Genomic DNA, 27,881 nt, shown 5'->3' on the forward strand with positions numbered 1-27,881 from the left:
TTAATAACCCGCCTATTGGGTAGAACCAATGTGAGAAAAACGGGGCGTTTCCCCAACGAAGAGCTACGATTGGCGCTCCATATTTAAAGATACTGAGTTGTGGTGGATGAATTATCTTGTCAATCATAACAGAAAGACTCGTGAGCAACGTGAGCAACTGGTTTTTTTCCAAAGAGGACCAAAGGGCAAGTTATTTTTAATACCTGTTTAAGGGTCAGATGGGACTAGTGCAGAAATACAACCTGACTACAGAATTGACATTTAGGGTTGAGCCATTTCTCAGTATATCGTGTGCTTTGTAGGATAACTCATCTGCCCTCTCTCTCTACAGGCCTATGCGTCTCTTTCGCTCTCAGAATTGGAACTTGCCCTGTCAGAACAACCGTTGCACATGTAGGCTAGCCGGCTGTACCATCAAGGGCATATAGGACCAAATCCAATTTAAACCCCATAGATAAATACCACTGAGTTTTGGGATTATATCCCCTAAGAAATATACCTACCCCTCTCAAGGCAAAGGGGAAAAGGGAAGACACCCAGTCCAGTTTCAGTCCATGCAGTTTCAGTCCATGCAGATAGGGTATTAGTTCAATTGATATAAAAAAACATATTGCAATAGCTTATTTCAATGACAGTAGGATAAATACATTTCGATGTTTTATTGAGCTTATTACTAAATCCCAATATTTAAATTATTTTCGCTTATTATTTCGCCTACTGTTGCAGTCAAGTCAGGGTAAACTACACCTACAATATTATTATTATTATTTTTACACAGAACAGAGAACAGTCCTCATCAGCGCCACAACAAATATGGCCACTTGGTTAATACGTGTCCGATAACAGGATATGTACAGGGGAAACGGAAGTCGCCTGTCCCGCGCTTTCAGCAGGGAAATGAACCGAAGTTGAACACAAGTGGCGGGAGTTCTTGTCAAGCGAGGAACATTTGCAAGTAAGTAGACAGCGGTAGCCACATACATTTCTTGCATGATTTAGACAGCCACCTACCTTTACCGGTTTGCTGGCTTGTATTTCTTGCTAAACTAGCTAACACATTACTTTAGTTAACGCAAACTAATTTGCCACCTAATCTGCCATCTGTTCACTGTCGGCTTCATGTTAGCCTAGTTCGCTAGCTATTATTATGTTTGTATAGATTGAGACATGTTGCAAGAATATAATCGAACAATTATTTTTCGACACATTGATTGAATGCAGTTGAGCTAGCTAGAACTAGCTAATGCTAGCTAGCTAAGTTCGATAACGTTTGTTAACTTGCAATCCAGTAGCCTGTACAATACGCCTGTATAGTTAAGTATACTAGTGGTAGCCTTGCCTTGTAAGTTTCATCCTCCGGGTATTAACTTAAAGGTCTCACAAACTAACGTGAATCCTAGCTAGCTGGTAGCTATAGAAGCTTTAGCGCTAAAAACATATGCTCATACATAACGTCAGTGTTTTGCTCGTACATTTTTCAAATGCATAGTGTATTATATCGTTGATCATATTTACGGTTAGCTTGGCAAGTTGACAAGTAATTGTTAATGTAACAAGAAGCTGTTGAATTGATTACTGATATAGCTAAACGGCATAACAACATAAAACAACAAACCAGTGAAGTCTACATATTGATAGGGCAGCCCACTCATAGAGGGGTTTGAGTGATACATCTCATCATGGTACATTTAACAGCGTCCTACATGTTCCAAGCATGAGTCTGCGGCATGTGGTAGTTAGACCCGTTTAATCTCTGTAACAGGGAGGAGGAATGTCAAACCTGCCAATATTTGGCTTCAAAAGTAAACATTAAAGCTCCCATTTGTATTTACTCAAATGCTGTGCCCTTCTGTTTACCTGTAGACACATGGAGGCCAAAAGACGTAATGTTGGCCCTATGAGGGGCGGAGCATCCCAGGCCAAGCGAAGTAAACCGTCTGGGGAGTGGGAGGATGGACCGTCTGTTTTTGAGGAGGAACTTGCCCTGTTTGAAGCAGAGATGGAGGCAGAGGAAAGGGAGGGGCAGGCAGGGCATGATGTCATCCCTGTAGGTGAGTGTTGGTGAGGTATTGGGATGAGATACCAAGGACTGGGGTGTATTCAGCTCCAACAAAACATTGCAAAATATTTATTTAAACAAACGGTGGTGCGTTGAACACCCTGATGTGTGTTGTTTTATTTGAATCCTTTGTGTGCATGGCCTCTTTAATACGGAGGGGTTTATATATGTGTCGCTGCTCATTGGGTGACACCTCTGACACAACCACCAAACAAGAAAAAACTTACCTCAAAGCACGTTGCACACCATTTAACACCGTTGCGAGGAAACATCTTATTCAACCCGCAAACCATAGCAAAATGATGCCCATTGTTTTCAGGTTGAACGTGCTCCTTGTTCCACTTTGACTCTGACATCTTTCCTTTGCCTCGTCACCCTCTTGTCTTCTTCATACTCTAAACTACTAATAGACCTGAGGAGAATGTATAGAAATATTCTTTAGCTAGTTGTTCTTATTGAAGGTATTACTGACATTGACTGCGATTTAGGGTCGGGTCACTTAAAATAAGTACATTTGTCTAAGAGTAAATCGCTTTCAATAAAAACCTCTTCTAAGTGCCTTAAATGTAAGTACTTTGGTGTAAACCGTGTGGAACATTAGAGAGGTGGAACAATCGGTGACAGCTAATATCTCTGTAGAGGATAGTAGGATTTTAATCTAGCCAGATGGTGCCACACTGCTACCACAACATTATTTATGTAGTAGAGTTTTTCAGACAGGTATGCATATTGTATTTTCTATAGCTATGGTTAAAAAGGCCAGTGGAACCATCCAATGTAGAATCTGGCTCTTCATCTAGCACACCATTGTATGAACAACTATAGTGATTCTGTGCCATTTTGCCTTGCTGAATGGAAAGTGCTTCCCAAAATACTCACCTGTCTTCTTTCCTTGGTGTCATCTCCTGATCTTTTATCCGTATGTTAGGTGACCTGTTCTCTGCTGATCTCAACCCTCGCTGGCGCCGACCTCATGCCCCTCCCCTGGATCCCAGCTCTGACACCCTGGTCTTCCAGCAGGTTGACCTGGACTACTACTTAGGTGAGGGATTGTTATCTGTTGTTTCGCTACTTGGATGTTTGTTTGATTAACAAAGGAGTGCTTTGTTTCAATTTCCATTAAATTCCCTTTCATTCATTTTAGAAACTTAAGACACACTAAAATTCTGTACTGCATAACACAAAAATTGAGTAAATAAATACAAACATGTTACCCGAGTAGTAGGCAACTACTGTATTTGTTAGCTATATCCCAGTAACCCATTATAGGATACGACATAATACTACACAAACATTTAGCAGTAGCATTTAGAAAATATTAAATAAACTAGGTATAACAACCAAACAGAAGTGAGAAACGGGGTGGAGAAAAAAAAGGGGAGAGGTGATGACTTGATTAGAGACAGCTGGTGACACATCCAGTGAGATGGAACTAGACATAAGGAGGACCTCAACTGGAAACAGGGGAGGGTGCTCTCCGGGACCTGGGTATAGTACAAGAGTGAGAGACATTAAACAGGAGTGACTAAACTAACCAGTGAAGCCTTCCACCTATTTCAAGATTGGGGTGTTAAAAGTCTAGGTCTTGACCACAAAAATACGCTGAAAAAATATGTAAAAAAAATGTTTTGTTCATTAGGTGCGGCGGTGGCTGGCATGCCTGGTCAGAGTCAGGGCAACGTACCAATCATACGCATGTTTGGAGTAACAGACAGTGGGAATAGCGTATGCTGTCATGTTCATGGATTTGCACCCTACTTCTACACCCCAGCCCCTGCTGGTGAGTACCTCTGCTGCCTCCTGCATATCCTCACTCACTGGCTTGTACTTCCTCATCTTCACGATTGCACAAACACATGAGACCTGCATACAGTCACCAGTGTTTCCCCTACTATTGCCTTAGAGGGGCGGCCTGCCCCTCCTGAAAGATCCAATGCCTTACTGCGCACGCCTACGACAACACTGTTGACCTCATGTATCCGTGACATACCCGCTCCGTGACAACACTAGTAGTTTCAAGGGGACTATCTCCCCTCCTTAAAAAAATCCTAGGGGAAACACTGAATGATAAAACATGCACTGTTATTCTGATGTTCAGTACTGAAGGTGTTAGATATGAAAGCCTTGGGTCTTGGTGTGAAAGGTCTGTTATTTGTGTTGCTTGTAAAGGGATAAAGTAATGAAGTAAGAGCCAACAATACACTAGTTCATTTGGCATTTTGTGCTGCCTAAGTAGTAATCCTTTTTAGGGGTGTCACGATTCTTTTTTAAAGACTCTAGAGAACTTTTTTTGTTTTAATGTATCATTATGAAATAATTGTAGATTGCACAGTCTAATGGCTACAGAAAAATTACACCATCAGTGTTCTTTAAGCCTCTCTTTCACTATGTAATTCTGTTTGCCACCGGGCATGATCACCCGGTAGGAGGAATGCACGATTTATGGCACAAAGGAAGCCTGCCATCCATTGCTCAACCAAAAGAGGAATAGGATAGGTTTTCTCCGCAGCCATCGTGTCAGATCACTACACATTTGTGAAACAGTGACAGGTTTACATTGTGTAGCTCTTCAGGGTACATAACAATTTGTTAGGTGGCCAATAGGGGTGTAACAATACACTCATCTCAGGATATGATACATGATATTTGGTTCACAATATTGATACAATAATGTTACTCAAACTATTATAACACATCATTACAATAGCGGACATGCTTCTTCTTTCTCTCTCATAGCATTGTTGACATGGATGTATGATATATTTATGTTGGATGTTTGAGGATGTTTCAAGAGCTACGTTCTTATGGAAATGGATCCGATAGTCTGCGACAGCGGCGTAAACAATAATACCACTTGGAAACCATAGTAGAGGATAACAGGGAAAGTTGAAAAGTTGTCTATCCACTTTAAGGTCTCTATTTTATTTTTTTTTTATTTATTTTTTTGTCTCCCCCCCGCCTACTTTTCAATGTACAGAATTAAAGGGGTACTGTGCTATTTTGGACCTTTAGCCCTATTTCTTATATGTCTAACATGAATCTGAAACATTAGCCTTATTTCCACGGTCGTGCCGAACCGCTTTGAGCACGCAGGGTAACCGTTCCAACGGTGTTTCCACATGGGACCGGTTGGGCCCAGAACCGTTCGCAGACCTCACAAAATGTGTTTTTGGCCCGATGAACACAATATCTCAAAGGCTTAATGGAATTTGTTCATATTTGGGTGAAATGTCCAGTTGGACTCAAGGATTAACTGATTACATTGTAGGGGTCATAGGTCAAGGGTCACTGACCTCACAAAAGGTGTTTTTGAACGCCAATGCTAGCTAGCTAACGCTAATCCTAATGCTAGCTAACGCTAATTCTAACACTAATGCTACCTTTAGCTAGCGTTAGCATTAGAGTTAGCATTAGCTTTAGCTAGCATTAGCGTTAGGGTTAGGTTAGCAGTTAGTCAGGGTTAGGGTTAGTTAGGTAAACTGCAACTTGCATTGTTGGGCGGAGGCATTTAGCCGCTACACAGTTTTTCTAGATAAAAACGTTTTACCCGTTTGCGTGATTTGATTGTCTCGTGAGGGCAGGGGTGGGGAGACCCAAAAAAAGAATCGCAAACCTGCCTTTGATTTCGAAGTTCGAAGTCAAACGTTCATGTTGAATTGAAATTGTGACACCCTTAATCATTTTGTACTGGCTGGGCTGGGACTTATTCAACCCTTCAAACTAGGCTACATTGCACATCGTCTTTCCTTGCCATCCTTGTGTATTAATTATCTCCATCCTTCTTTTCTCCCCTGTTCTCAGGCTTTAGCAACATCCACTTAGGTGAATTCAAAAAGGAACTCAACTCAGCTGTGCTGAAAGACATGCGTTCCAATAAGGACAATATTTCTGTCACCGTGCTGGCAGTGGACATCAAACGCAAAGAGAGTGAGTAAAAATTAAGTGTCTCTCCTTGTGTTTGTGTGTCTGTGTCCTTGCAAGTGTGTCATCAGAATCAGTTTTATTGCCAGGTAGTTTTTACACATACTAGGAATTTGTTCTGGTGTTCAGTGCATAACACTGATGGAGACATTAGACAGGGTGCAAGGACTAGACGGGACAGTGCAAAGACAGGACAGTACAAAATGCTGTGCCATGTGTGAGTACAGTGTGTGTACAATGTGTTCATGGATGTTCAATGTTTTATATGTATTGTCACCTTTAAATAATGGCCTAAGTTCATTTTTTGAGGATTTTCTTTTTTGACTAAGTCATCTCTTCATGATGCTGGCCACCCCTGGTAAAATTGCCTACATCCTCAATTTAAAAAAATCACACTGTCTTCCACAGTAGTATAACGGCCTATATCAACCTATGCCTATATATATATATATATATATATATATATATATATGTGTGTTATATATAAGCACCACGGCCCGGCAGGCGAGACGTGCTGTGGTTCCCGTGCGGCGGAGGCCAGCGGGCTGGATGCCTGCAAGGATGGGAAGGTTGTCCACAGGAGTTGGACGCAGGCATCCTGTCACGATGCCCAAGGCTTCGTTGATAGGCGGATCAATGAGGCGAGTGCGAGTGCTGCGACACCACACTGGTGCGCAATATTGACTGGTCGAGTAGACCAGGGCTAGGGCTGCCGTACGCAGTGTTTCTGCGCCGGCGGCCCAGCCTGATCGGACCAGTTGCCTCATCAACGCCACACAAGCTGTTAACTTCTTGTGCAGTGACTCGAGGTGTCGGCAGAACGTGAGCGACCTGTCCGAAGTCACGCCGAGTTGGTCGGTCTTACTGGGGGTGAGCCCTTCAATGTTCAGCTGCAGAATTCTGGGTTGGGAGCCAGCAGAGCAAGCAGCCGAACACCAGCCCGGGAGGTGGCCCTCAGTTGGCAGACTTTGCTTTGCTTGCAGTAGTTAGGGTTAGGTGGTTAATCGCAGCTATTGATGGGGGGGGGGGGGGCTCGCCCCTCTTGTTGGTTAATTGGATAGGATAGCTTTTATTATTCCCCAGGGTGTCACGTTGCAGCACTCATAAAGGTAATGCAAATACGCAACATAGAACACTGTGATGCCTTGTGTAGGCTAAGATGTGCAATACTAATACTAAAATAGGCCTACAAAATACAACACTACAGTACTAAATACAATACAACAGAAGTGACAGCAAAAGAAAGAGGAAGTGATTTGATAACACTGGATCTTGTCAAGGGTTGAAATCTCATAAATAAGTCAGAGTAGCAACTTCAATAACAATGTGTTGCCTTCGTCTTGCTTATAGACTGTCAATTTACACAATATACAATATGATGTACAATATATGGTACACAATATAATACAAAGAATATACTGGCCTAGATAAGACAGCCCTAGAATAGACAGGTGTTTTTATGATATGTGTGCAGTGCGAGCCTATGTACAGTACAGTCAGAGGTCATGTGCAACAGGAACAACTTTCTTCCTGAATTTACAACTATCTCCACTGTCTTAAGAACATTGAGCTCCAGGTGGTTTTGGCCACAACAGGTCAGCAGATGGTCAATCTCCAACCTATAGGCGGACTCGTCGTCCTCAGAAATGAGCCCAATGAGGGTGCTGTCATCCACAAATTTCAGGATCTTGACAGACTGGTGGCTGTAGGTGCAGCTGTTCATGTACAGTACAATGGTTACAACCTTTCTTCCTGTTCTAGGTATGTATGGTTACCATGGGAGTCAGACTTTGGACTTCTTGCGCATCACTATGGCAATGCCTCGCCTCATCGCCCCAGCAAAGAGACTTTTGGAGCAGGGCTTTAAATTTGGACCCTTCCCCACCCAGAGTTACCCTTCCTATGAGGCCAACATTGACTTTGAAATCAGGTGTGTGGAGTGATGTGGTGTGGCTACTGTATGTACAGTCTGTAAACTATTCTTTGACTTTTGTTGGCGGGTGAAAGTAGCGTTGTGAGATCATCCTGATCACGTGAGCTCACATCGGTTTCTCTCCACGGATCGGTCTGGCCACTCGCCCCTACAAACTATTGATACCAGAATTTTGAACTTTGATACAATGGCAATTAAATTACCCATTTTGATACCACGGCAAAAAAGTGGGTCAGTAATGTTTTTGTAATTCATTTGCACTACCATAAACTAAACTAAATAAACTAAAGCATATAATATAAAATTAAAACAAAAACAGATTTATATCCATCCCCCTCTCATCCTTCTCTTCCCCATTCCTTGTCTACCTCCCAACTCCCTTCCCCTCATCCATGTTAAACAAAGCAAAACAAAGCCTCTACCTAACCTTCTCTTTCCATCCCCTCTCACCTTACCTCCCCCTTCCAGCTCCACTTATATCTCTCCTCCTTCCTCTCTTCTTCCATCCCCATCTACTGTCTCTCCAGCCCATTCACCCCCCATTCTTCCTCTTTCCCTCTCTATCCCTATGTTACACAGAACAGAATTACCTCTAACCTCAGTTGAACTAATTTTAGTCACAGAAAGTCTACTGATATATGTTGGTTATTCAATTTTCATGGCTAGAAAGAGCTAGCAAATTTTGCAAGTAGAAAGTCAATGTATTGGCTGAATGCCTCAAGTATTATCACAAACGCACTGGTACACAAGAGTAGATGTATAATATAACCAACATTATTGTAAATCAGTCATTTTGAAAATCGCCAATTAATTGGTTAATTGTGATTGGCATTCATTGTCAATGTCATTTTATTTATATAGCACCATTCATACATATCAATGTACACAAATATGTACATACATAAAAGGAGAAGGATAAAAACATAAATCATATAATTCATTCTAACTTTAGATGTGCTTTGATGTGGAAAACAATGTCTGATTGCCAGTAAAATATTTAAAGGCAGAAATCCAAGTCAGATTCTAGTCTGTAGATCTACCCACAGACACACTCATTCCAAATGGAATTTCGTAACCTAGAGTTGGCGCAAGCAGGAAGAGAGGAACGCTCTTAACCAGGGCTTCAAGGCAGGCACGGCATGGAGTATAAGCTTCAGGCAGTTAGAATCATGACCTCAATGTACTTGGTGGTATACATGCACCCTGACTTATGCTGTTCTCTTTGTCGTGTAGTGTGGGTCATCGAGGGGCACCTGCCATAATGATCTGAACTTTTTGTGTCCTTGTAGAGGCATCATGTAATTCTGTAACATGATGCAATTATGCTCAATGCCACCAAATGTGAAATAAATTGAGACCCGATCCATTTTTAAAATTGGTTATTGAAACAGTTTTCATGACATCCCTAACACAAACTGTTAGTGTGCTAGAGGTGTTGCCAATGGGTGTCAAAATTATTAGGAGGTGTTTGGATCAACCCATTGTACTGACTAATGTTACCAGCGGAGCTTCTGAATGCAGTCGGCTGAAAAAAAAAAAACATTTCCCCTGGGAAAAGCCTTGAATTCAGTTATTTGCTGGTCTTTCAATAAAGACATGCACACCAGTTCTGGTTCAAGTGCTGATTTGCAGCATCAACACCAACCTCCACAAAGGCAGCGCCTTTGTTATGATTTTCAACATAAATTTACTGGACGCTGAATGGACAGGCAAAACTTTGGCCAAGCACAAACTGATTTCTCTTGAGATTTGCCAGACTGACCCGTATAGAGAACCAGAATATAATCTCTCTCGATCAGGATGGTCTTATGAGGCTAGGTGAAACAGGTTGTCATCAGAATAAGCACAGGGCAAAATGCATGGCAGTCATAATAAATAAAAAATTAGTTATAGCAGGATAACAAAATAATGCACCTAACACTGCTGTTTGACCACGATTTTAGCGGTTGATTCAACATGTTGGGGACAATGGCAGACATTTGGTAACAGACCATAAGGAATCCACCATAAAATCACAACTACTTTCGACGTGACGGTGCAAGCCGTGGTGGGCCAGCCTGTACTTAGTAACTGTCCTGCGCCTGGACCGACATTTTTCACAGTGGCTCACGGTGCCTGTCCAGTGGCATGGGAAATACTGAGCGGGTGGGGGGGGACAGCACCTTTTAAACTCACCTTTAAACTCTAAACTGGGCACAACTCACCTTTAAACTCCTAAACTGTAGGTTTATGGTGGACTGTGATGTGGTGGGATGCTGCTGGATTGAACTTCCCAAAAGCAAATACCGTTTAAGAGAGGAGAGGAAAGCGGGGGAGACGGATTCTCACTACACAGGCAAGGTAAGACTGGAGGAGGGGTTTTAACTAGCGGTGGATAAGTACATACAAATGACACACTGGGCTGTGCCCCATTCGAAAAAAAAGTTTTTCCATTCCATATGCCCTTTTTCACTCCCTGGTCTGCCCTGTTCTCTGCTTTCCCACTCACCCCTTCAACTTCAACTCCAACTGTTTTGTCCTGGAAATTATTTGTGATGCCAAAATACAGAAATAAAGCGTGAATTATTTTCTTTCTTTCTCCTTTCTTCTCCATCACCTCTTTCTCACCGTTTCCACCTGTACCTCTACATCTCTACCTCTATTTCTGCCTCTTTCTGCCTCTTCATCTCTAACTCTCACACACACACACATCTCTCAACTCTCCGTCTCTAACTCCACTCACTCCCTGCGCCAGGTGTCCCTGAGTCAGTATGAGGTGGATGTGGGATGGGCAGATCTGGTCAGTCACCCTGCGGAGGGGGAGTGGCAGAGGATTGCTCCTCTCAGGGTCCTCAGCTTTGACATAGAGTGTGCTGGAAGAAAAGGTGTGTGTGCATTTCTGTGGCTCTTATGTCAGTGTATTAAACATAGTGCTCTGGCATGTTCCATTCATCGTGCCATACTGCAACATATTTTCTGTTCTGAATCTGATCGTACACCTACTGTGATGTCTGGTTCTTTTGTGTATTCACTTTGTCTTGTACATTATCTCTAAGGGATCTTCCCTGAGGCAGACAAAGACCCGGTCATCCAGATAGCCTCCATGGTGCAGCGACAGGGAGAGACCGAGCCCTTCATCCGCACTGTCTTCACCCTGCAGTGTTGTGCCAGCATAGTGGGCTCCCAGATACTGTGCTTCACACAAGAGAGACAGTTACTTCAGGTGTGTGCACTGCACACACGTGCGTAAAAAAACACACACACACACACACACACACAGACCTCAATCTGGCAGCTTCAATGTTATCTAATTTCATATCATTTTTCATTATGTTGGCTTTGTCTGCAGAGCTGGGCTGAGTTTGTGAGGACAGTAGATCCAGACATCATTACTGGTTACAACATCCAGAACTTTGACTTTCCCTACCTGCTGAACAGAGCTGCTGCTCTGAAGGTGAGTGATATCTTCAATTCAGTTTAGCCAATTCTGTTCATTTGTTACTTTTTAACATAATATATGATAGAATCAAATATTCATATATTATACAATCAAATACTCATATATTAACATTTATAATCTCTAGTTTCTGGATACATTTTGCCCACACACGCACAGTTCAGAATACCATTTTAAAGGCTTCGAATACTCTTTGGCGTGAACTAACGAATACCGAATACTATTCGTTCTCAACCCCTAGGTGGCAGCATTGCATAGTCTATATCTACCGGTGACAAGCTGAGCAATGTGCCAGACAGTCATTCCCTTGTCGTGCAACTTTTGCCTCTTGCTAGTTGTCGATTGTAAGCTTGCTAAATTGTTTACTTTGCCCAAGTTTAGGTTTCACTTCGCTTTCTGACAAGTAGATTTCATTTTCGCGTTCTGGCTACATCCATAAACTCTTGAAAACCACTTTCAATTCGGCTTTATAAAAACCTATTTTGTACTACGATAAACTAGATGCTTTTTTTGGCTGTTTGCTACCAAACGTGGGCTACGCCATCCTAGTCCAGCTTTGCTTGTTCCAACTCTCGCACCACCAATGTGCTTGTGTCGCGTTTACAAAGGGAAACTAATATATGCAAGCTAAATAGCAAACTAGTGGCTAGGTTAGAGCTGTCAATTTAAGAAGCAGTTTAGCCTCTTCTCTGCTCCGTTCTGGTGCTGCCACACACTCAATCACGTGTGTGTGTGTGTGTGTGTGTGTGTGTGTGTGTGTGTGTGTGTGTGTGGCAGCACCGGAGCGGAGGAGAGACAGGTGAAAATGCTTAAAGGATTAACATGGTAATTCAGTATAACACTTTCCAGATATCTTTAGGCAACAACAAAACAAATGTGTTTAACTATTTCAGAATTCATCCATAAAAAATATTTTAAAATATGTTTTTATAGGTCTGAATCTGCCACTCAAAAAAAGTTCACTCACTCAAAACTGGGCGTGATTCATTACAACTGATTGACAGTTCTCTGAGCAAATGACCAACTGGAATCATTATGATTGACAGACGTGTGCCCCGTTACCATAGCTACCACCGCTCCGAGCTAGACAACACGAGCTAGATCGCGCAACAGCCAGATCAATAGCCATTTTTCTAGCTGCTAACCAGGGGCGTTTACAAAGTCCTTAATATTATATTAACCCCCAAACATTATAAAGATACACGCTACCTAACAGGCCGTATCCTCGAATTTGCATTAGGCCTATTTGGGAAAAATACGATAAAGGTATAACGACGACACGTCTCCCCCGCGACACAGAGGAAAAAGCACCCTGCAGCCGGCCACGCAAGCTTGGAGGCTTGGGCTATTAGACTAACGTTATAGCTTTCAGCCAGCTACGAACAGTACCTATTTAGTCAAATAATTGCAATTGTGGGTCTTGCCAGAAGACAGATCATTTGCGCTGTGAAACAGACATAACATCCGCATTGTTCACCAGTCTAACGTTATTTATCTTAGTAGGTGTCCAACAAAGCCAGTTGAACACTGAAACGTTACTGTTCTGGGTTCAACATCTGTCAGTTGTGGTGATATAAAGGAATCGAGCGGAATACCACTGCAATAACTGATTTAGTCAGCTCAATTAAATCATTATAGCTCATTTCACATACAAAGGCAACACAATACATTTTGCAGAAAGGGGCTGGGGATGTAGCCTACATATAGGCTAGCCTACTGATCCTACTAATATGTGGCAGACTGCATGCGTAGCGCAGCGATTCAACATAATCGATGAGTTTGGAGACAGAGGGCCGTGCACCACGACTCCGTGAGCGCAGCGGTCAAGGGGTATAGCCTACTCCGGAGTCTGGAGACTAACAGGTCATGCAGTCAATAGATCTCGTTTTGAATGTTATTGTAATGCCCTCTGGTTATAATAGAATATCTCTACTGGAGCTGTTTAATCCCAAAATGCGCAATGCTTCCTGAAGTTGGGTCGGATCGAGGTGCTGGGATGATCAACATTCCGTGGAGCAGATGCCACAGTGATGATTAGGCTTACACAACTTTCAGAATGTTTTGCAGAATTACAATTATTTGGAGTTGTAAATTATGAAAGGAACATAACTTGACTTAATATCTTCACCTCCACCCACCCTGAAATGTAGTCATAATTTTAGCACAGTAGCCTCTATATGCGCATCACAACGCTGCAATACAAGACCTTAGGACAAACGATTCAGTACACAGCAGGTGTGTTTGATCAAGTTAAGATCTCAATGTGAGAATAAATAAATGACAAATACCCGCACGGGTAGGACTACGTCTTTATTTTCCGAGGTAATTGTTGCGCATACAACATGACATTAAATTAAGACATAGGCTACTTTCTCATAAAACAGGGCGGTGTTGTAACATATTTATAATATCATTAGGTGACATTGGCTGCAACCTGCCCTCCAGGACCTGCACACCTCCAGAGCCCTGAAGCGTGGGACCTGGACCTCCCGAGTCCCAGTATTGGAAATGTAGTGATCGGGCTACAAGAAAAGGGGGCAAATTATAAAAGCGATTAGTAATAGCATCGTTATTTTGCATATGCAAAACAGCATAAATTACAACAATAGGCTATTTATCAGTTAGTCTACATTATATCGAATTAAGTTTGAGCGAGAGATAATCGGGAGATTCTTGTGGAGACAAACTGACTTACATCCAACTTTGACTTCGTAACGTTGCCTATTGTATTGGCCTATACAACAAAGCACGCTCACAACAGTTATGGTAGGCTATCGCTTCGGAAACCTTACAGCACAGTTTGCACCTGGTGCAAGTAGATTTTATGCCAGGGAAGAGTACAGTATGATGCGCTGTGTTTCTGCCATTGCACAGGAGGGCTAACGTTACCAAAAGCAAATGCATTGAGAGCTAACGTTAGCATGCTAGGATAATTAACACAGCTAGCTATCATTCCAAACATTAGGCTAGCTAACGTCAACATGCTGGATAAAGACAGATGGCTAGCTGGATCAGACAGCTTTTTAAAAACTGTTGCCAATTACAGCTAATGTTATGGTTCGTTTATCTAACATTAGCTAGGTTGGCTACTCAGACACGGAGATCATGGTAAAAACTTCCCAATATGTATGACAACCACAAATACAATTAGGCCTATAAAACGTACAAATTATATTAAAATAACAGGTGGTCATCATTGAGACTGCAACTATTCAATTATTCTCAAGATGAGAAAGGGTTCAGAGCTGCCTTACCATGTTGGATAGATGGTGAAAAGGCGCAAAGACAGCAGGTGCGGGAGCCAGACAGATTTCTGTTGGAGGCGGGTGCAGGGGAGTGGAGGCGGGTTTTTCAAACTTTAGGGTGACGTCAACAAAGGGAAAAACGTCACGAATTTGGAGCATTTTCACCCCGAGTCAAATTGCACTGAAAATGTTAAGCTTTCAGTTTCTTCAAAACTACAAAACGGATATATTTAATGTTTTTATTGTGTTTCTTCAATGTCCTCTTGTGCAAATAGCACTTACAAACTCAAAGAAAGTGAAAATGACCATGTTATACCTTTAAGTTGACTGCCCTAACCAGAGACCCGCAGAGTGTTTTGCGGGAGAAGACAAGCATGAAATCTGCTTTTGTTCAGTTGTGCTTTGGAAAGTCACTCAGTGTAACATCATGACAACGTTTGTAACAGTTTGGAGTATTAGGACAATAAAACAAAGCTCCAAATACTGAATTGAGCTCCGAATACCAACGTACCAAATAAATGGTGGGATACTCAAATTATTTGGGCTAGCCCTAGTTTATTTGTTACAATTTAACATAATACTGTACATTATACAATCAAATATTCATAATTAACATGAACTCAAAGTTTCTGGATACATTTTGTCCACACACACAGACACAAACGCACATTCCCTGATCTCTAAACCTTTTATGGAGCAAGTAAGTGAGGACACACCTAGGTCTCATATTGAAATATTGATTTGTTTATTCAGGCGAATCTGTTTCCTTACTTGGGCCGAGTTCGCGGCATCAAGTCTGTGCTGAGAGATTTGAACTTCCAGAGCAAACAAATGGGTCGCAGAGAGAACAAGATCATGAACATGGAGGGAAGAGTCCAGTTTGACCTGTTGCAGGTGAGCATTGCTGTCATCACCCCACTTCAAAATGGCACCATACAGATGTCGCTTATGTAATATTTTGCGCTTGATGCCGCTGGCGGCGGTATCAGCTGTACCACCACTCCCAACCTCGAGGCAGTAAAACACTGTTAAATTTACATTTATCCAAAGCGATTTACAATAAGTACATTTGTCAGGATTAAGCGAACTGACTATACATCCCATTCTTTATCAGTAAAGCCTTTATTAAGAACAAGTGACACCAGTAGTCACAGTGCTAGAACAAGGAAGAGTTGGCCCAGTGGATACAGACCTGGGTTAAGGGACAAGGTGGGCTTGGGCGAGGAGAGTGGTCACTGGTGAGATAATATAGTTACTCCTGTACGTGATGGAAGAACTACAGTATAGCTAGCTTTGGTCCAGGACATTAGTGAGTTTTTGCGTAATGTAATCTCTATTGTGGGATAGATAAATACAGTATATGTAGTATTCAATTGAATGAGAAAGTGTGTCCAAACCTTTGACTACTGTATATATAATATAGCTTTGCCGCCACCATAGCCTCGCATCGCATCCTGATCACACAAGCTCACATTTTGTTTCACTCCGTAGATCAGTCTGGACATCCACCTGTTCAAACTGATTTCCACGGTCGGGCCAATTAAAACATTTATCTAATACGGGGCGGGTTTGATACAATGACTGTACCCACTTGATACAGTGACTAACCCACATTTCGTTGCTCGGATTGGTTATAGCTCTATCCGTTTGCCTCCAGAGGCATTTTGGTCTGAGACCATTGATAATGCCCCTTAGAAATAAAATAAAACAAAAATAAACGCAGTATTTCCAGACCCTTAAAATCTTTGCAAATTTGGTCTGGCGAAGCTAGGCTACTGCCACCACACCTGGACCAAAAAATTAGATGAGCGACATCTGTAGAAATTGAACATTTTTTCTATGATGGGCTATGCAGCTGAATTCTTGTATGTAGTTGCTAACTTATCATGTATTAATGCTACCAGACTGTGTAGTACTAATGTGCTTTGTAGTCAAATGCTTATTTATACATAAATAAGTATTTATGTATAAATATATTAGGCTGGCATTTGAGTCCACAACAATATGAATTTTTCAAAGAAGCCAGATCTTACATGTTTTGCTTTGGAATGGAGGTGCTGCTAAGGGACTACAAGCTGCGCTCTTACACACTCAATGCGGTCAGTTTCCACTTCCTGCAAGAACAGAAGGAGGATGTGCAGCATTCCATCATCACAGATTTGCAGGTAGAGTACACTTGCCACACAGTGGATACATCAGAAACTGTATAGCATACAGTGCATCCGTAAAGTATTCATATCCCTTAACTTTTTCCACATTTTGTTACTGCCTTTTCCAAAATGGATTAAAGTCTTTTTTTTTCCCCTCAAAATTCTGCGCACAATACCCCATAATGACAAAGTGAAAAAGTTTGAAATTTGTATGTATGTATTTTTGAAAATAACTTGAAAAATATGTACATAAGTCAAAATTGAGTTCAGGTGCATTCTGTTTCCACTGATCATCCTTGAGATGTTTCTACAACTTGATTAGAGTCCACCTGTGTATATAAGGTCCCACAGTTGACAGTGCATGTCAGAGCACAAACCAATTCATGAAGTCAAAGGAATTGTCTGTAGACCGAGACAGGATTGTATCGAGGCACAGATCTGGGGAAGGGTACAAACATAATTCTGCAGTATTGAAGGTCCCAACAAGCACAGTGGTCTCCATCATTCGTAAATGGAAGGACTCTTCCTAGAGCTGGCAGCCCAGCAAAGCTGAGCAATCGGAGGAGAAGAGCCTTGGTTAGGGAGGTGACCAAGAAACCGATGGTCACTCTGACAGAGCTCCTGCATTCTTCTGTGGAGATGGGAGAATCTTCCCGAAGGATGGCCATCTCTGCAGCACTCCACCAATCAGGCCTTTATGGTAGAGTGGCCAGATGGAAGCCACTCCACAGTAAAAGGCACATGACAGCCTGCTTGGAGTTAGCCAAAAGGCACCTAAAGGACTCTCAGACCATGAGAAACAAACTTATCTGGTCTGATGAAACCAAGATTGAACTCTTTGGCCTGAATGCCAAACGTCATGTCTGGAGGAAACCAGGCACTGCTCAACACCTCGCCAATACCATCCCTATAGTGAAGCATGGTGGTGGCAGCATCATGCTGTGGGGATGTTTTTCAGCGGCAGGAACTGGGGAACTAGTCAGGATCGAGGGAAAGATGAATGCAGCAATGTACAGAGAGATCCTTGATGAAAACCTGCTCCAGAGTGCTCTGGACCTCAGACTGGGGCGAAGGTTCACATTCTAACAGGACAACGACCCGAAGCACACAGCCATGATAACAAAGGAGTGGCTTCGGGACAAGTCTGTGAATGTCTTGTGGCCCAGCCAGAGCCCAGACTTGAACCCTTGAACTCTGAAAATGGCTGTGCATCGACGCTCCCCATCCAACCTGATGGATCTTGAGAAGATCTTCAAAGAAGAACGGGAGAAACTGCCCAAAAATATGTCTGAGGAGCCTGTAGCGTCATACTCAAGAAGACTTGAGGAAGTAATTGCTGCCAAAGGTGTTTCAACAAAGCATTGTGTAAAGGGTGTCAATGCATATGCACATGTGATATTTGAGTGCTTTATTTTTTTATAAATTTGCACACAAAAAAACAACTTTTTTCACTGTCACACCCATCTCATCAATCCGCCTATCAACAAACTATCATTTTGAAATAAGGCTAACATAACGTGCAAAAAGTGAAGGGATATGAATACTTTCTGGATGCACTAACTGCAGAATGTAAACGATATTTGGAGATGCCAGGTCATTCTTGGAGAAGCTAAGCCGAGATATAATCTACATACATTTGTTGTCATTAGTTTCTTCCATTTCCGATTTTAACTTTGCTTTTGGCCTCAGGTTGCCTCTAGTTAATGTACATTCTATAGTTTGGGGTTAGTTCACTTTCATTGTGCACTTTGTTGCACAAGACCATTGTTTTAATCCCCCGCATGCTTCTTTTTACGCAATTCATATTTATTTAATTTTATCCTTTTTTTGCTGGCAAGCCTTAGTCTTAGATTTTTGCCATAGCCTTTTTTTCTGTGAAGCACTTCAAGATCTGTCTCAGCAGATGAGAAGTGCTATATAAACCAATTTATTATTATTATTATTATTATTATCCTAACCTCAATCATTCACAGAAACACTATGTCAATACAAATGTCATCATATTGTTTCCCAGGAAGTTAGCTACAGGTAGAGTAAAGACCAAACATGACTATATTACTGTCATACTATTACACTGAAGAAACTTGTACTTGGCCCTTTTGAGTCCAATGTATCAAGAAAAGGATCATTTTGCCAGCAGAAACTGAAGTGTTTTGCATGAGATATGGGGGCAGGGCATCTCCCAGCCTACAGAAACAAAGCAAATACAGATGGGGTGCAGGGAATGAATCAATATCATGATACTTGTACAAAGTGCAAATTGAAATAACAGTAGGCTACAGACGGTACTAGTTATTATGAGACCCTGTTATGTCACACTGGGTCCATGTGGGTGGCCATGTGTGGAATGCATTCCTTCCAAACTAAAAGCTGATGCTGGACTGCAGGGTGATGCTGGACTGCAGGGTGTTTGCTTGTTGGTTATGCGTGAGGGGGTCGCTCAGATCTTAACAAAAAAGGACTATGGAAGGTGTAAGGCTGACATGTACATACTGTGCTGTCTCTGATCAGAATTTACGGATTTGTACTTTGTTTCTTAATATCTATTTGTTTTATTTTGTACCCCTGTTGGCCTACAGTACAACAACTTTAGCAGCTGCATACCGCTATTGACCATTTTAACAGTGGCATTGTCTAGTGGGTTTGGTTGATTTTGTTGTCCCCTATCATTTAAGAATATGAAACATGTGGGATCAATTGTCTATTTAAATTAGTTTTTCATTCAATAAGGAAGCGCTCATACACACCATTTCTCTGTTGTCCTCAGAATGGCAATGAGCAAACCAGAAGGCGGTTGGCGGTGTACTGTCTGAAGGATGCATATCTGCCGCTACGTCTGCTGCAGAAGCTCATGTGTGTCATCAACTACATGGAGATGGCTCGAGTCACGGGTGTGCCGCTCACCTATCTGCTCTCTAGGGGACAGCAGATTAAAGTTGTGTCTCAACTGTTGCGTCAGGTGAGACATAACACAAAAACACACACATTCTACTACACAGTATACTAACCCATGAGTGTAAACAGTTTGTTAATTGTGTGGGTGTGTTTTGTGTGTCTCTGTCAGGCCATGAAACAGGGGCTGGTCATGCCTGTTGTGAAGACAGAGGGGGGAGAGGACTACACTGGAGCAACAGTCATCGAGCCAGAGAAAGGGTGTGTACTTTTCCTCTCTGTCTCTGCGCACACTCTGTTTATGTACAGTACGACACATTTTTATCCGTCAGCTTCTTCTTCAGACTTGCCTCCTGTGGTGTTTTCAGGTACTACAGTGTTCCCATAACAACCCTGGATTTCTCCTCCCTATATCCTTCAATCATGATGGCTCACAATCTCTGCTACACTACGTTGGTCCAAAAGGGCTCTGCAGAAAAACTGGGGTGAGAATTCCTCAATGCTGTTATCAGTGTCAAGTCTTAGAACCTTGAAATGTATCCCAATGAGTTGGCACCAACATATGCTTAAGTGTATCTAGTAACGGAATTTCAGATAAATGAAGTACCCTAGTTGCATTTTATTTGATAGTAGCATTCAATACAAACAAGTCATAGTTTGAGTTGGTGAAATCCCCTCCCAGGATGTATTCCTGGGAATGTCCTCAGTCAATTTGAATAGTGTGCTTATTTAACTTGTTGTTGGCTCAGTCTCTCAGCAGAGGACTTCATCAAGACTCCCACTGGTGATCTCTTCGTCAAGAGCTCAGTAAGGAAGGGACTTCTGCCAGAGATCCTGGAAAACCTGCTCTCTGCCAGGAAGAGGTCTGGATACTGATTCAAACCAGCCAATATGAATAGAATAAGTTATAGATACATTATTCATGTTTTAAATGGATTTAAAATGTCCTTACATTCCCGCCCTCAGGATCACCTCCAAGGAGTGGGAGAGGAGTTGTATTTTCAGCTTTATTTTATCGAAATGTATAGCAATATGTATTATATCGTATCTTGATACGTATCGTGACCCATGTATCGTGACCCATGTATCGTGATGCATATCGTGAGGTCCTTGCCAATACCCAGCCCTACTCGGCAGGTAGAGTAGTCTAGTAGTTTCTCCCCATCAGTATGTGAATGTGAGTGAATGGCTTAATGTGAGGTATTGTAAAGCGCTTTGAGTGGTCGGTAAACTGGAAAAGTGCTATATAAATGTAGTCCATTTACCATTTTTGATTGCCCACAGAGCCAAGACAGAGCTGAAGAAGGAGACTGACCCTTTTAAGAAGCAGGTCTTGGATGGGCGTCAACTGGCCCTGAAGATTAGTGCCAACTCTGTGTATGGCTTCACAGGAGCACAAGTCGGCAAGCTGCCCTGTCTGGAGATCTCACAGGTGAAACCCTAGTTTACAGTTTTCCCAAACAAAGTGGCTAAAACAGGTGACTTGGACCAAGACACCTCTACTAAACTTAAGTCAGAGTAGCCTTAAGCCCTTCGCAAACTGCAGCCGAAAGTGCCACACCACGACGGTCCAATTGTATAGCTCCCATTGTTTTCTATGGAAGGCTGCACACTGGTAGTCGACATATGATGTCATAGTGCTGATCAGTTGGGATTTAAGTGCTCTAGAGAGCGTTGCATGTTGCGTCCCATGAGCAGGGCTAATCAACAGCGCTGTGCGACGTCTTGTGCAGACGTTCTGACTGCAGTTTGCGGGGGGCTTTAGGCCTCCAGAAAGATACCAATATTCTTACCTTGCGTGAATCTGTTTCTTTAGAGTGTAACTGGGTTTGGGAGGCAGATGATAGAAATCACCAAGAAACTGGTGGAGTCCAAGTTCACCATCTCCAATGGATACCAAGCTGATGCTAAGGTGAGGAACGAGTCAATGTGAAGGCTGTGATCAAGGAGCCCAACCTCTTGGGTTCCCTTCCCTCATTTCTTGTGTTTAGTTCACGCATAACACTTCCCTCTTACCCTCTGTCTATTGTAGTGTCAAGTGGCGAACTTCTAAACATCTCTCCTTGTGGGGTTATTTCTGTGCTGGGATGCCCCTCGTCTCTTCCCCTGTCTCATTCTGTCCTCCTGTCTAAATATATGTTTTTATATATTGAGTTTCCTTTGCTCTGTTTTTGTGTGTTTGCTAGGTTATCTATGGTGACACAGATTCTGTGATGGTCAAACTGGGTGTGGCCACAGTGCAAGAGGCCATGGAGGTGGGTAAGGAAGCAGCGGAGTGGGTGTCCTCTCACTTCACCCCTCCCATCAAGCTGGAGTTTGAAAAGGTACCAGGCTTCAGATTTTTGTTTTGCCATTTGTGTCTAAAAGTACCCTTAGACTTGTTTGTAAACTGAAGGGTGCTGGTTTAGGCAACATTGTTCTTTGTTTCTTGACCTAATGTTATTCCTATATTTAACTTGTCACTGGGGCCAGTGGAGTCGTGAGTGGCTCTCTTTATTGTCCATTGATTTCCAAAGTGTGGGCATCGGTTCCACGTATCCACCATATTATTCATCATCAGTGTTGGGAGTAACTGATTACAAAGTAATGGATTACTATAACCAGATTACTTTTTCCAGTACTTGGAATGTAAGGGATTACATTAGACTTTTCAGTAATCAGATTACAGTTACTGACCTAAAAAATTGGATTACTTTGAGTTACTTATGAGCGTGCCTGCTCCCTTTCATTTGGTTGATATGTGCATGCGGTCTCTAGTCATGGCTGAACTCACTGTCATCAGGAACGTGCCAAGAGTGCTGGTATAGGATCAGGTTTTCGTGTCTATTATGATCTAAGATGCTAAAGTGGTTTTAGATCAGCACTTCTATGATTCAGGTAAGGAATAATCTGGTTTTAAAAAGTAACTCAAGTAATTAGTAATCTGTTTACTTTTCAGAGATGATAATCAGTAAAGTAATCTAGTTACAATTTAGAGAAAGTAATCAGTAACTTTAATTGAATACTTTTGTTAAGTAACTTGCCCAAAACTGTTCATCAGGATTCTACAGTGCTGGTGTTTTGCTCACATACGCGATTAGAATAAGGAAAATGCAAATTTGGAACATGTTGATGATGCGTTCACCTGAGATTTTAATAACTAACTTTATCAGTCATTTCATATTATCAATATTCTGCTGCAGAAAAACCATCGTCATACCTTTCATTATAATTAACCAATAAGCCACACCCTTCCCCTCTATATTAAACATCCATTTGTTATCTGCAGCACTACATATTTACTGTTGTCAGTCTGCTCCATCTGAAACCACATGACTGCAGTACTTAGTGATCATAAATTAGCTACCAAACCAACCTGTGACCGTGAATCAGCTACCATCAACCTGGCCAGATGCTGCCTGGCTATAAACTAGATAGATTTGTTTTCCTTTTTTGGGCTCCTTATGCTGTGTGCTCTGTTGTGTTTCCGTCACTCACTCTCTTTGAATCTCTACTTGAAAACCATGTGACTGATGATGACCTGCTGTCTTCGTCTTTTTATACGTTTTATGTTTTTTATTTTGCAGTACCTGCACTGTACAGCTGTGCAGTACACTTGCACAAAAAGGTCTTATTAAACCCTCTATCAACCCCTCAGGTGTACTACCCCTACCTGCTGATCAACAAGAAGCGCTATGCAGGCCTCTACTTCTCCTCCAGCTCTCACACTTATGACAAGATGGACTGTAAGGGCATAGAGACAGTGCGCAGGGACAACTGCCCTCTTGTGGCTAACCTCATCAATACCTGCCTGCAGAGCATCCTCATTGACAGGTACTCTACAACCACTAAGACTAGACTCATTGGTAAGAGGTTAACCCACATGAATCATGTCTCAATTTATTACCCTTTTCCCTGGCATTGACAATGCCAACACCAATTCTATCCTTGAGGGTCTGTCTATATGGGGGTCGACACTTGGAAGGTCTATGTGGGGGTCTTAACCTAATCGTCGTAATCTCTAAGGATTACAGGAGCACTAACATGCACTGATGTTGAAAAGAGGAGAACTGAAATGTAGGGGCAAATACCTGTATCAAGAGCCTATGCTTGAAATGCCCACATAGTCAAACATGTAAATCATTAAGAAATGTCATTAACTAGATTATTAATTTATTAGTTTGAGCTGCCTTTTGGAAATGTGCTATACACAATGTTTTATTATTATTAATAGTGAGCCAGCAACTAGTTATTAAAGGGATAGTTGGAATTTTGGACATAGAGCTTCATTTACAACTTACCCATAATGTTGTTGTATGATGGAGATCATTTCCATCTGATTCCAGACTGGCCCTTCTTCGGGCGTTCAGGGCATGCTAATGCTAGTGTGGGCATTGGCACAATCAAATTGAATTGGCTAGCATTTTAAAAAAATAAAATAACTCCCACACTCCAAAGTGCACCCAAATCAAATGAGGACAGTCTGTCGGGAGCTCATTTTGAGTTTTTATACCATCGTTTTTTAGGTCCATCTATTGTTGAACCCATTAGTTTGTTCGGACCTACAGTATATGAGTCTCTCTGTAAATAGGGAGGCGGAACGATACGTAACGAGCCGGCACTAATGTCTTAACAACAAGGAACCGAAGAGCAGACTATTCTCTTACTATCAACACTTCGGTTCGATTGTGTTAGCATTAGCATGCTATGAACGCCTGGACGAGGGACAGCTTGGAATCAGCTGGAAATTATCCCCATCAATCAACAACTTTATGGGTAAATTGTAAATTAAGCTCAAAGTCCAAAATTCCAAACTATCTCTTTAATGTTATCCAGTTTGTAGACCTAATCGTTTTCACACATTTGATTCATGAACCTCCTGGCCTTGTCTACCTAGGGACCCCCAAGGTGCTGTGGCCCACGCCAAGGAGGTGATATCAGACCTCCTGTGTAACCGCATTGATATCAGCCAGCTGGTCATCACCAAGGAGCTGACACGCACAGCCCAGGAGTACGCTGGGAAACAGGCCCACGTGGAGCTGGCTGAAAGGTCAGGGACTGGAAGTGGAGGAAAGAATGGGGAAGGAGAAGTTGAGGAAAGAGGTGGGAAAGAGGAACAGAAGAGGAGGACAGGGAGGGATGGATGTAGAGGAGGAGGGAAGGTGGAGAAAGAGGGAACGCTTTTGTTACTGTATTTTCTGTACCCACCAAAGGAATGATGCACCCTGATATCAAATCATTTCTATTGTTGATACACCCTTCGAGTTATGGTTAGAGGTTTTATATTATGAATAGTTTAATACAATACAGTATAATATAGATTGAGTGATGGCACTGCCATCGAGATGGTACTTTATGGGAAAAGAGATTTATTTTTGGTCTGACGTTTGTATAAATTTTCCATTTGTAAACAAGACTTCCCAATGCACCTGTTTTTCCTTCCATAGGATGAGGAAGAGGGATGCAGGCAGTGCCCCCAACCTGGGTGACAGGGTACCGTACGTCATCATCAAAGCTGCCAAAGGAGTGGCAGCGTACATGAAGTCTGAAGTTAGTTCTTTTTGTGTGCATGTTCTAATATAATGTGAAATATACACCTGAACTGGTCTGCATGTCAAGCATTTGAAGTACAATACAAGACAGGACACCATCTTTGTGATTGTGTCTATTCAATCAGTGCCACATGCTTTATTTAAAAGTTTATTTGCCAGGAACGATGCAAACAAACAACATTGTAGCAGGTTAGAAACTTGAAATGGATGAGTTGCATATAGGATTTCTAGCCAAGGCTAATATGCAATCCTGATGTGAAGGTATAGTTGTGGCAGATCATTACCAGGAACCTTTTCAAATGGAAAGTGCTGGAGTACAGAGCTAATAAAGCATTATGGAACGAGAAACAGTGGGAGGGCACGGATATCGCCACCGCTAGCGGGAGTGGTTAGGCACGACGCGCAGCGTCCTCAAGTGGGCCAGGCCGGCCGGCCGGCCACTTGAGGACCGGCCCATCGGGATTCGTCCCGAACTTCCCGATGGCCAGTCCGTCATTGTTTCGTGCATACAAACACTGTAGCAATAGTTCAGGTGACTTTATTTATACCCGTAGGTAGAAATTAAACCTGTAGGTTTAATGAGACACAAATGAGACACAGGTACTCATAATTAGTATTACTACAGCTTTCACTTATTATTGATGCCCGGAGCAGCCATCTTGATTTGAGGTCAGAGTTGTGGTCGTAGTAGGTGAGGTTCCCTAGAGTTTCCAAGGTGGAAATCCCATTTCAGTAGACGTGATTACATGTCTGTCAGGAAACCTGGAAAGTCTGAGTTCCAGAGGCAACTCGCACCATAAACACGTCGCTGTCTGTCCATACTTGTGAAGTTCAATCTGTCTTCTCTTTTGAAAATACATTTGAAATTGTGCCTGCCTTTCTGTCTCTCTCTTTCCCTCCACCGTGTGTGTGTGCACATGGTCACGCTGGCAGGACCCTATCTATGTGCTGGAGAACAACATTCCCATCGACACTCAGTACTACCTGGAGCAGCAGCTGTCCAAACCTCTGCTCCGCATCTTTGAGCCCATCCTGGGAGAGAGTAAAGCAGAGAACATCCTGCTGAGTGAGTGTGCACACACTTTAAACTTTACACACAACATGTTGACCTCTGAACTCATTGCAATGTTTATTCAGAAAAGATTGCTTCTTATTGGTACCTATTTTCTGGAGTAAAATTGGTAAACAATTGGACCAAGAACTACTCTAATAGTGTAATATGAATACTCTGCTCTGAAATGATTTGTTTTGAATATCAGCAATGATGTACATTTTTAGTTTTGTTGACACGCACTGTTTCAAAGGTTTATATCCCTTAAACGATGTCATAATTCCATAGTGGCATTAGTCAGTTTTGCTCCTGTCTGGCCAATTTTGCTCCAAATTCCCCTGTCTTGTTTGGAAACATAAAGAAGCTATTTGCCAAAAACGACCAAGGCAGCTGCTGTTTTTCTGCAGGGTATCGGCAATAGACATTCTTTTTATTCATCTTGATTGCAAAGAGCACCTTTCTGATAGTTAGTTATTGAACTGTTTTTGGTTTACAGAGGGAGACCATACACGTTGCAAGACAGTGTTAACCTCCAGGGTGGGAGGGCTCATGGCATTCGCCCAGAAAAGGAGCACATGTATCGGCTGCAGAGCTGTACTCAAAACAGATGGTGGGTAATCACATATCTGTGTGTGTGTGTGCACACATGCGCCTGCGTGCGCCTGCGTCTTTCTGTAGCCACTGTGTACTTAACATATGCTTGTGTGTTCTTCAATTTCTCTTACTTTTCTCAAGTCTATTCTTGCAGTTGTTAAATATATTTTTTATTTTATTTTTTATCCTTGCTATCCTACTTAAAGCGGCTGTGTGTGATTTCTGCAAGAAGAAGGAATCAGAGTTGTACCAAAAAGAGGTAAATTGTGAATATAATTCTACCTATTTTAAAATTAATTATTTGAATATGGTTTTGAATTTGTCACATTTTTGCTCTCAGGACTAGTTTGTAAGGATCGATATTGTGTTGGCATAGGAATATTAGGTTGAGATGTATTTTTTAATAAGGTGGACTAATGAGTAGTGTGTTTGGCGATGACAGATCTCTCACCTGAGCACACTGGAGGAGCGCTTTTCTCGTCTGTGGACACAGTGTCAGCGCTGTCAGGGCTCTCTCCACGAGGATGTGCTCTGTACCAGGTATATGCACACACAAATCCATACACACACCCACAAGAATGTTCTCCTAGCAGATCAACACACACAAAATGTTGCAGACAGTAGACAACTCCAGTACTTCCCCTCTTCCCCTCCTGTAGCCGGGACTGCCCCATCTTCTACATGAGGAAGAAGGTTCAAAAAGACCTGGATGACCAGGAAAAGCTGGTGTCTAGGTTTGGATGGTGAGAAGCTGGTGTCTGGTTTGCGACTCCACATAGACTACACTCAGGCATCTTAGTCCCTTTTAGCCTTGCGTAAATGCAAATATACTGTAACACTTATTTTTTGAAAATGTTAAAGAATAATAAATAGCAACTTTTTGTACAAAACCTGCTTCCCCACATTTCTTTATTATAGTCATGGACTAAGCATTGTTTGTAAAGGACTGATTGAGACAGAAAGAAGTTGGCACCAGGATCAAGACCCAAACCTCCCACCTCTAGAGACATACAGTGCCTATGAAAAGTGTTCACCCCCTGTGGATATTTTCACATTTTGTGTTAAAACA

The 27,881-nt window shown here is 42.2% G+C and overlaps 1 protein-coding gene across 1 annotated transcript; it reads left to right on the forward strand.

Annotated features, from left to right (window-relative positions):
• The first annotated feature begins 874 nt into the window (after positions 1-874).
• Positions 875-27,611, forward strand: pold1 (polymerase (DNA directed), delta 1, catalytic subunit). Its single transcript, XM_084437673.1, has 27 exons — positions 875-955; positions 1,864-2,051; positions 2,988-3,101; positions 3,699-3,839; positions 5,861-5,986; positions 7,742-7,910; positions 10,139-10,253; positions 10,648-10,777; positions 10,949-11,115; positions 11,242-11,346; positions 15,348-15,488; positions 16,649-16,759; positions 19,512-19,703; positions 19,809-19,897; positions 20,005-20,121; positions 20,386-20,499; positions 20,921-21,068; positions 21,453-21,548; positions 21,823-21,960; positions 23,274-23,449; positions 24,513-24,665; positions 25,063-25,165; positions 26,101-26,233; positions 26,715-26,828; positions 27,019-27,071; positions 27,255-27,352; positions 27,472-27,611. Exons 2-27 carry the CDS (start codon positions 1,868-1,870, stop codon positions 27,557-27,559), a joined length of 3,315 nt encoding a protein of 1,104 aa, XP_084293799.1. The 5' UTR covers positions 875-955; positions 1,864-1,867; the 3' UTR covers positions 27,560-27,611.
• The last annotated feature ends 270 nt before the right edge of the window (positions 27,612-27,881 follow it).

This window comes from Borostomias antarcticus, assembly GCF_949987555.1.
Source record: "Borostomias antarcticus genome assembly, chromosome: 5".
Taxonomy (NCBI): Eukaryota; Metazoa; Chordata; class Actinopteri; order Stomiiformes; family Stomiidae; genus Borostomias; species Borostomias antarcticus.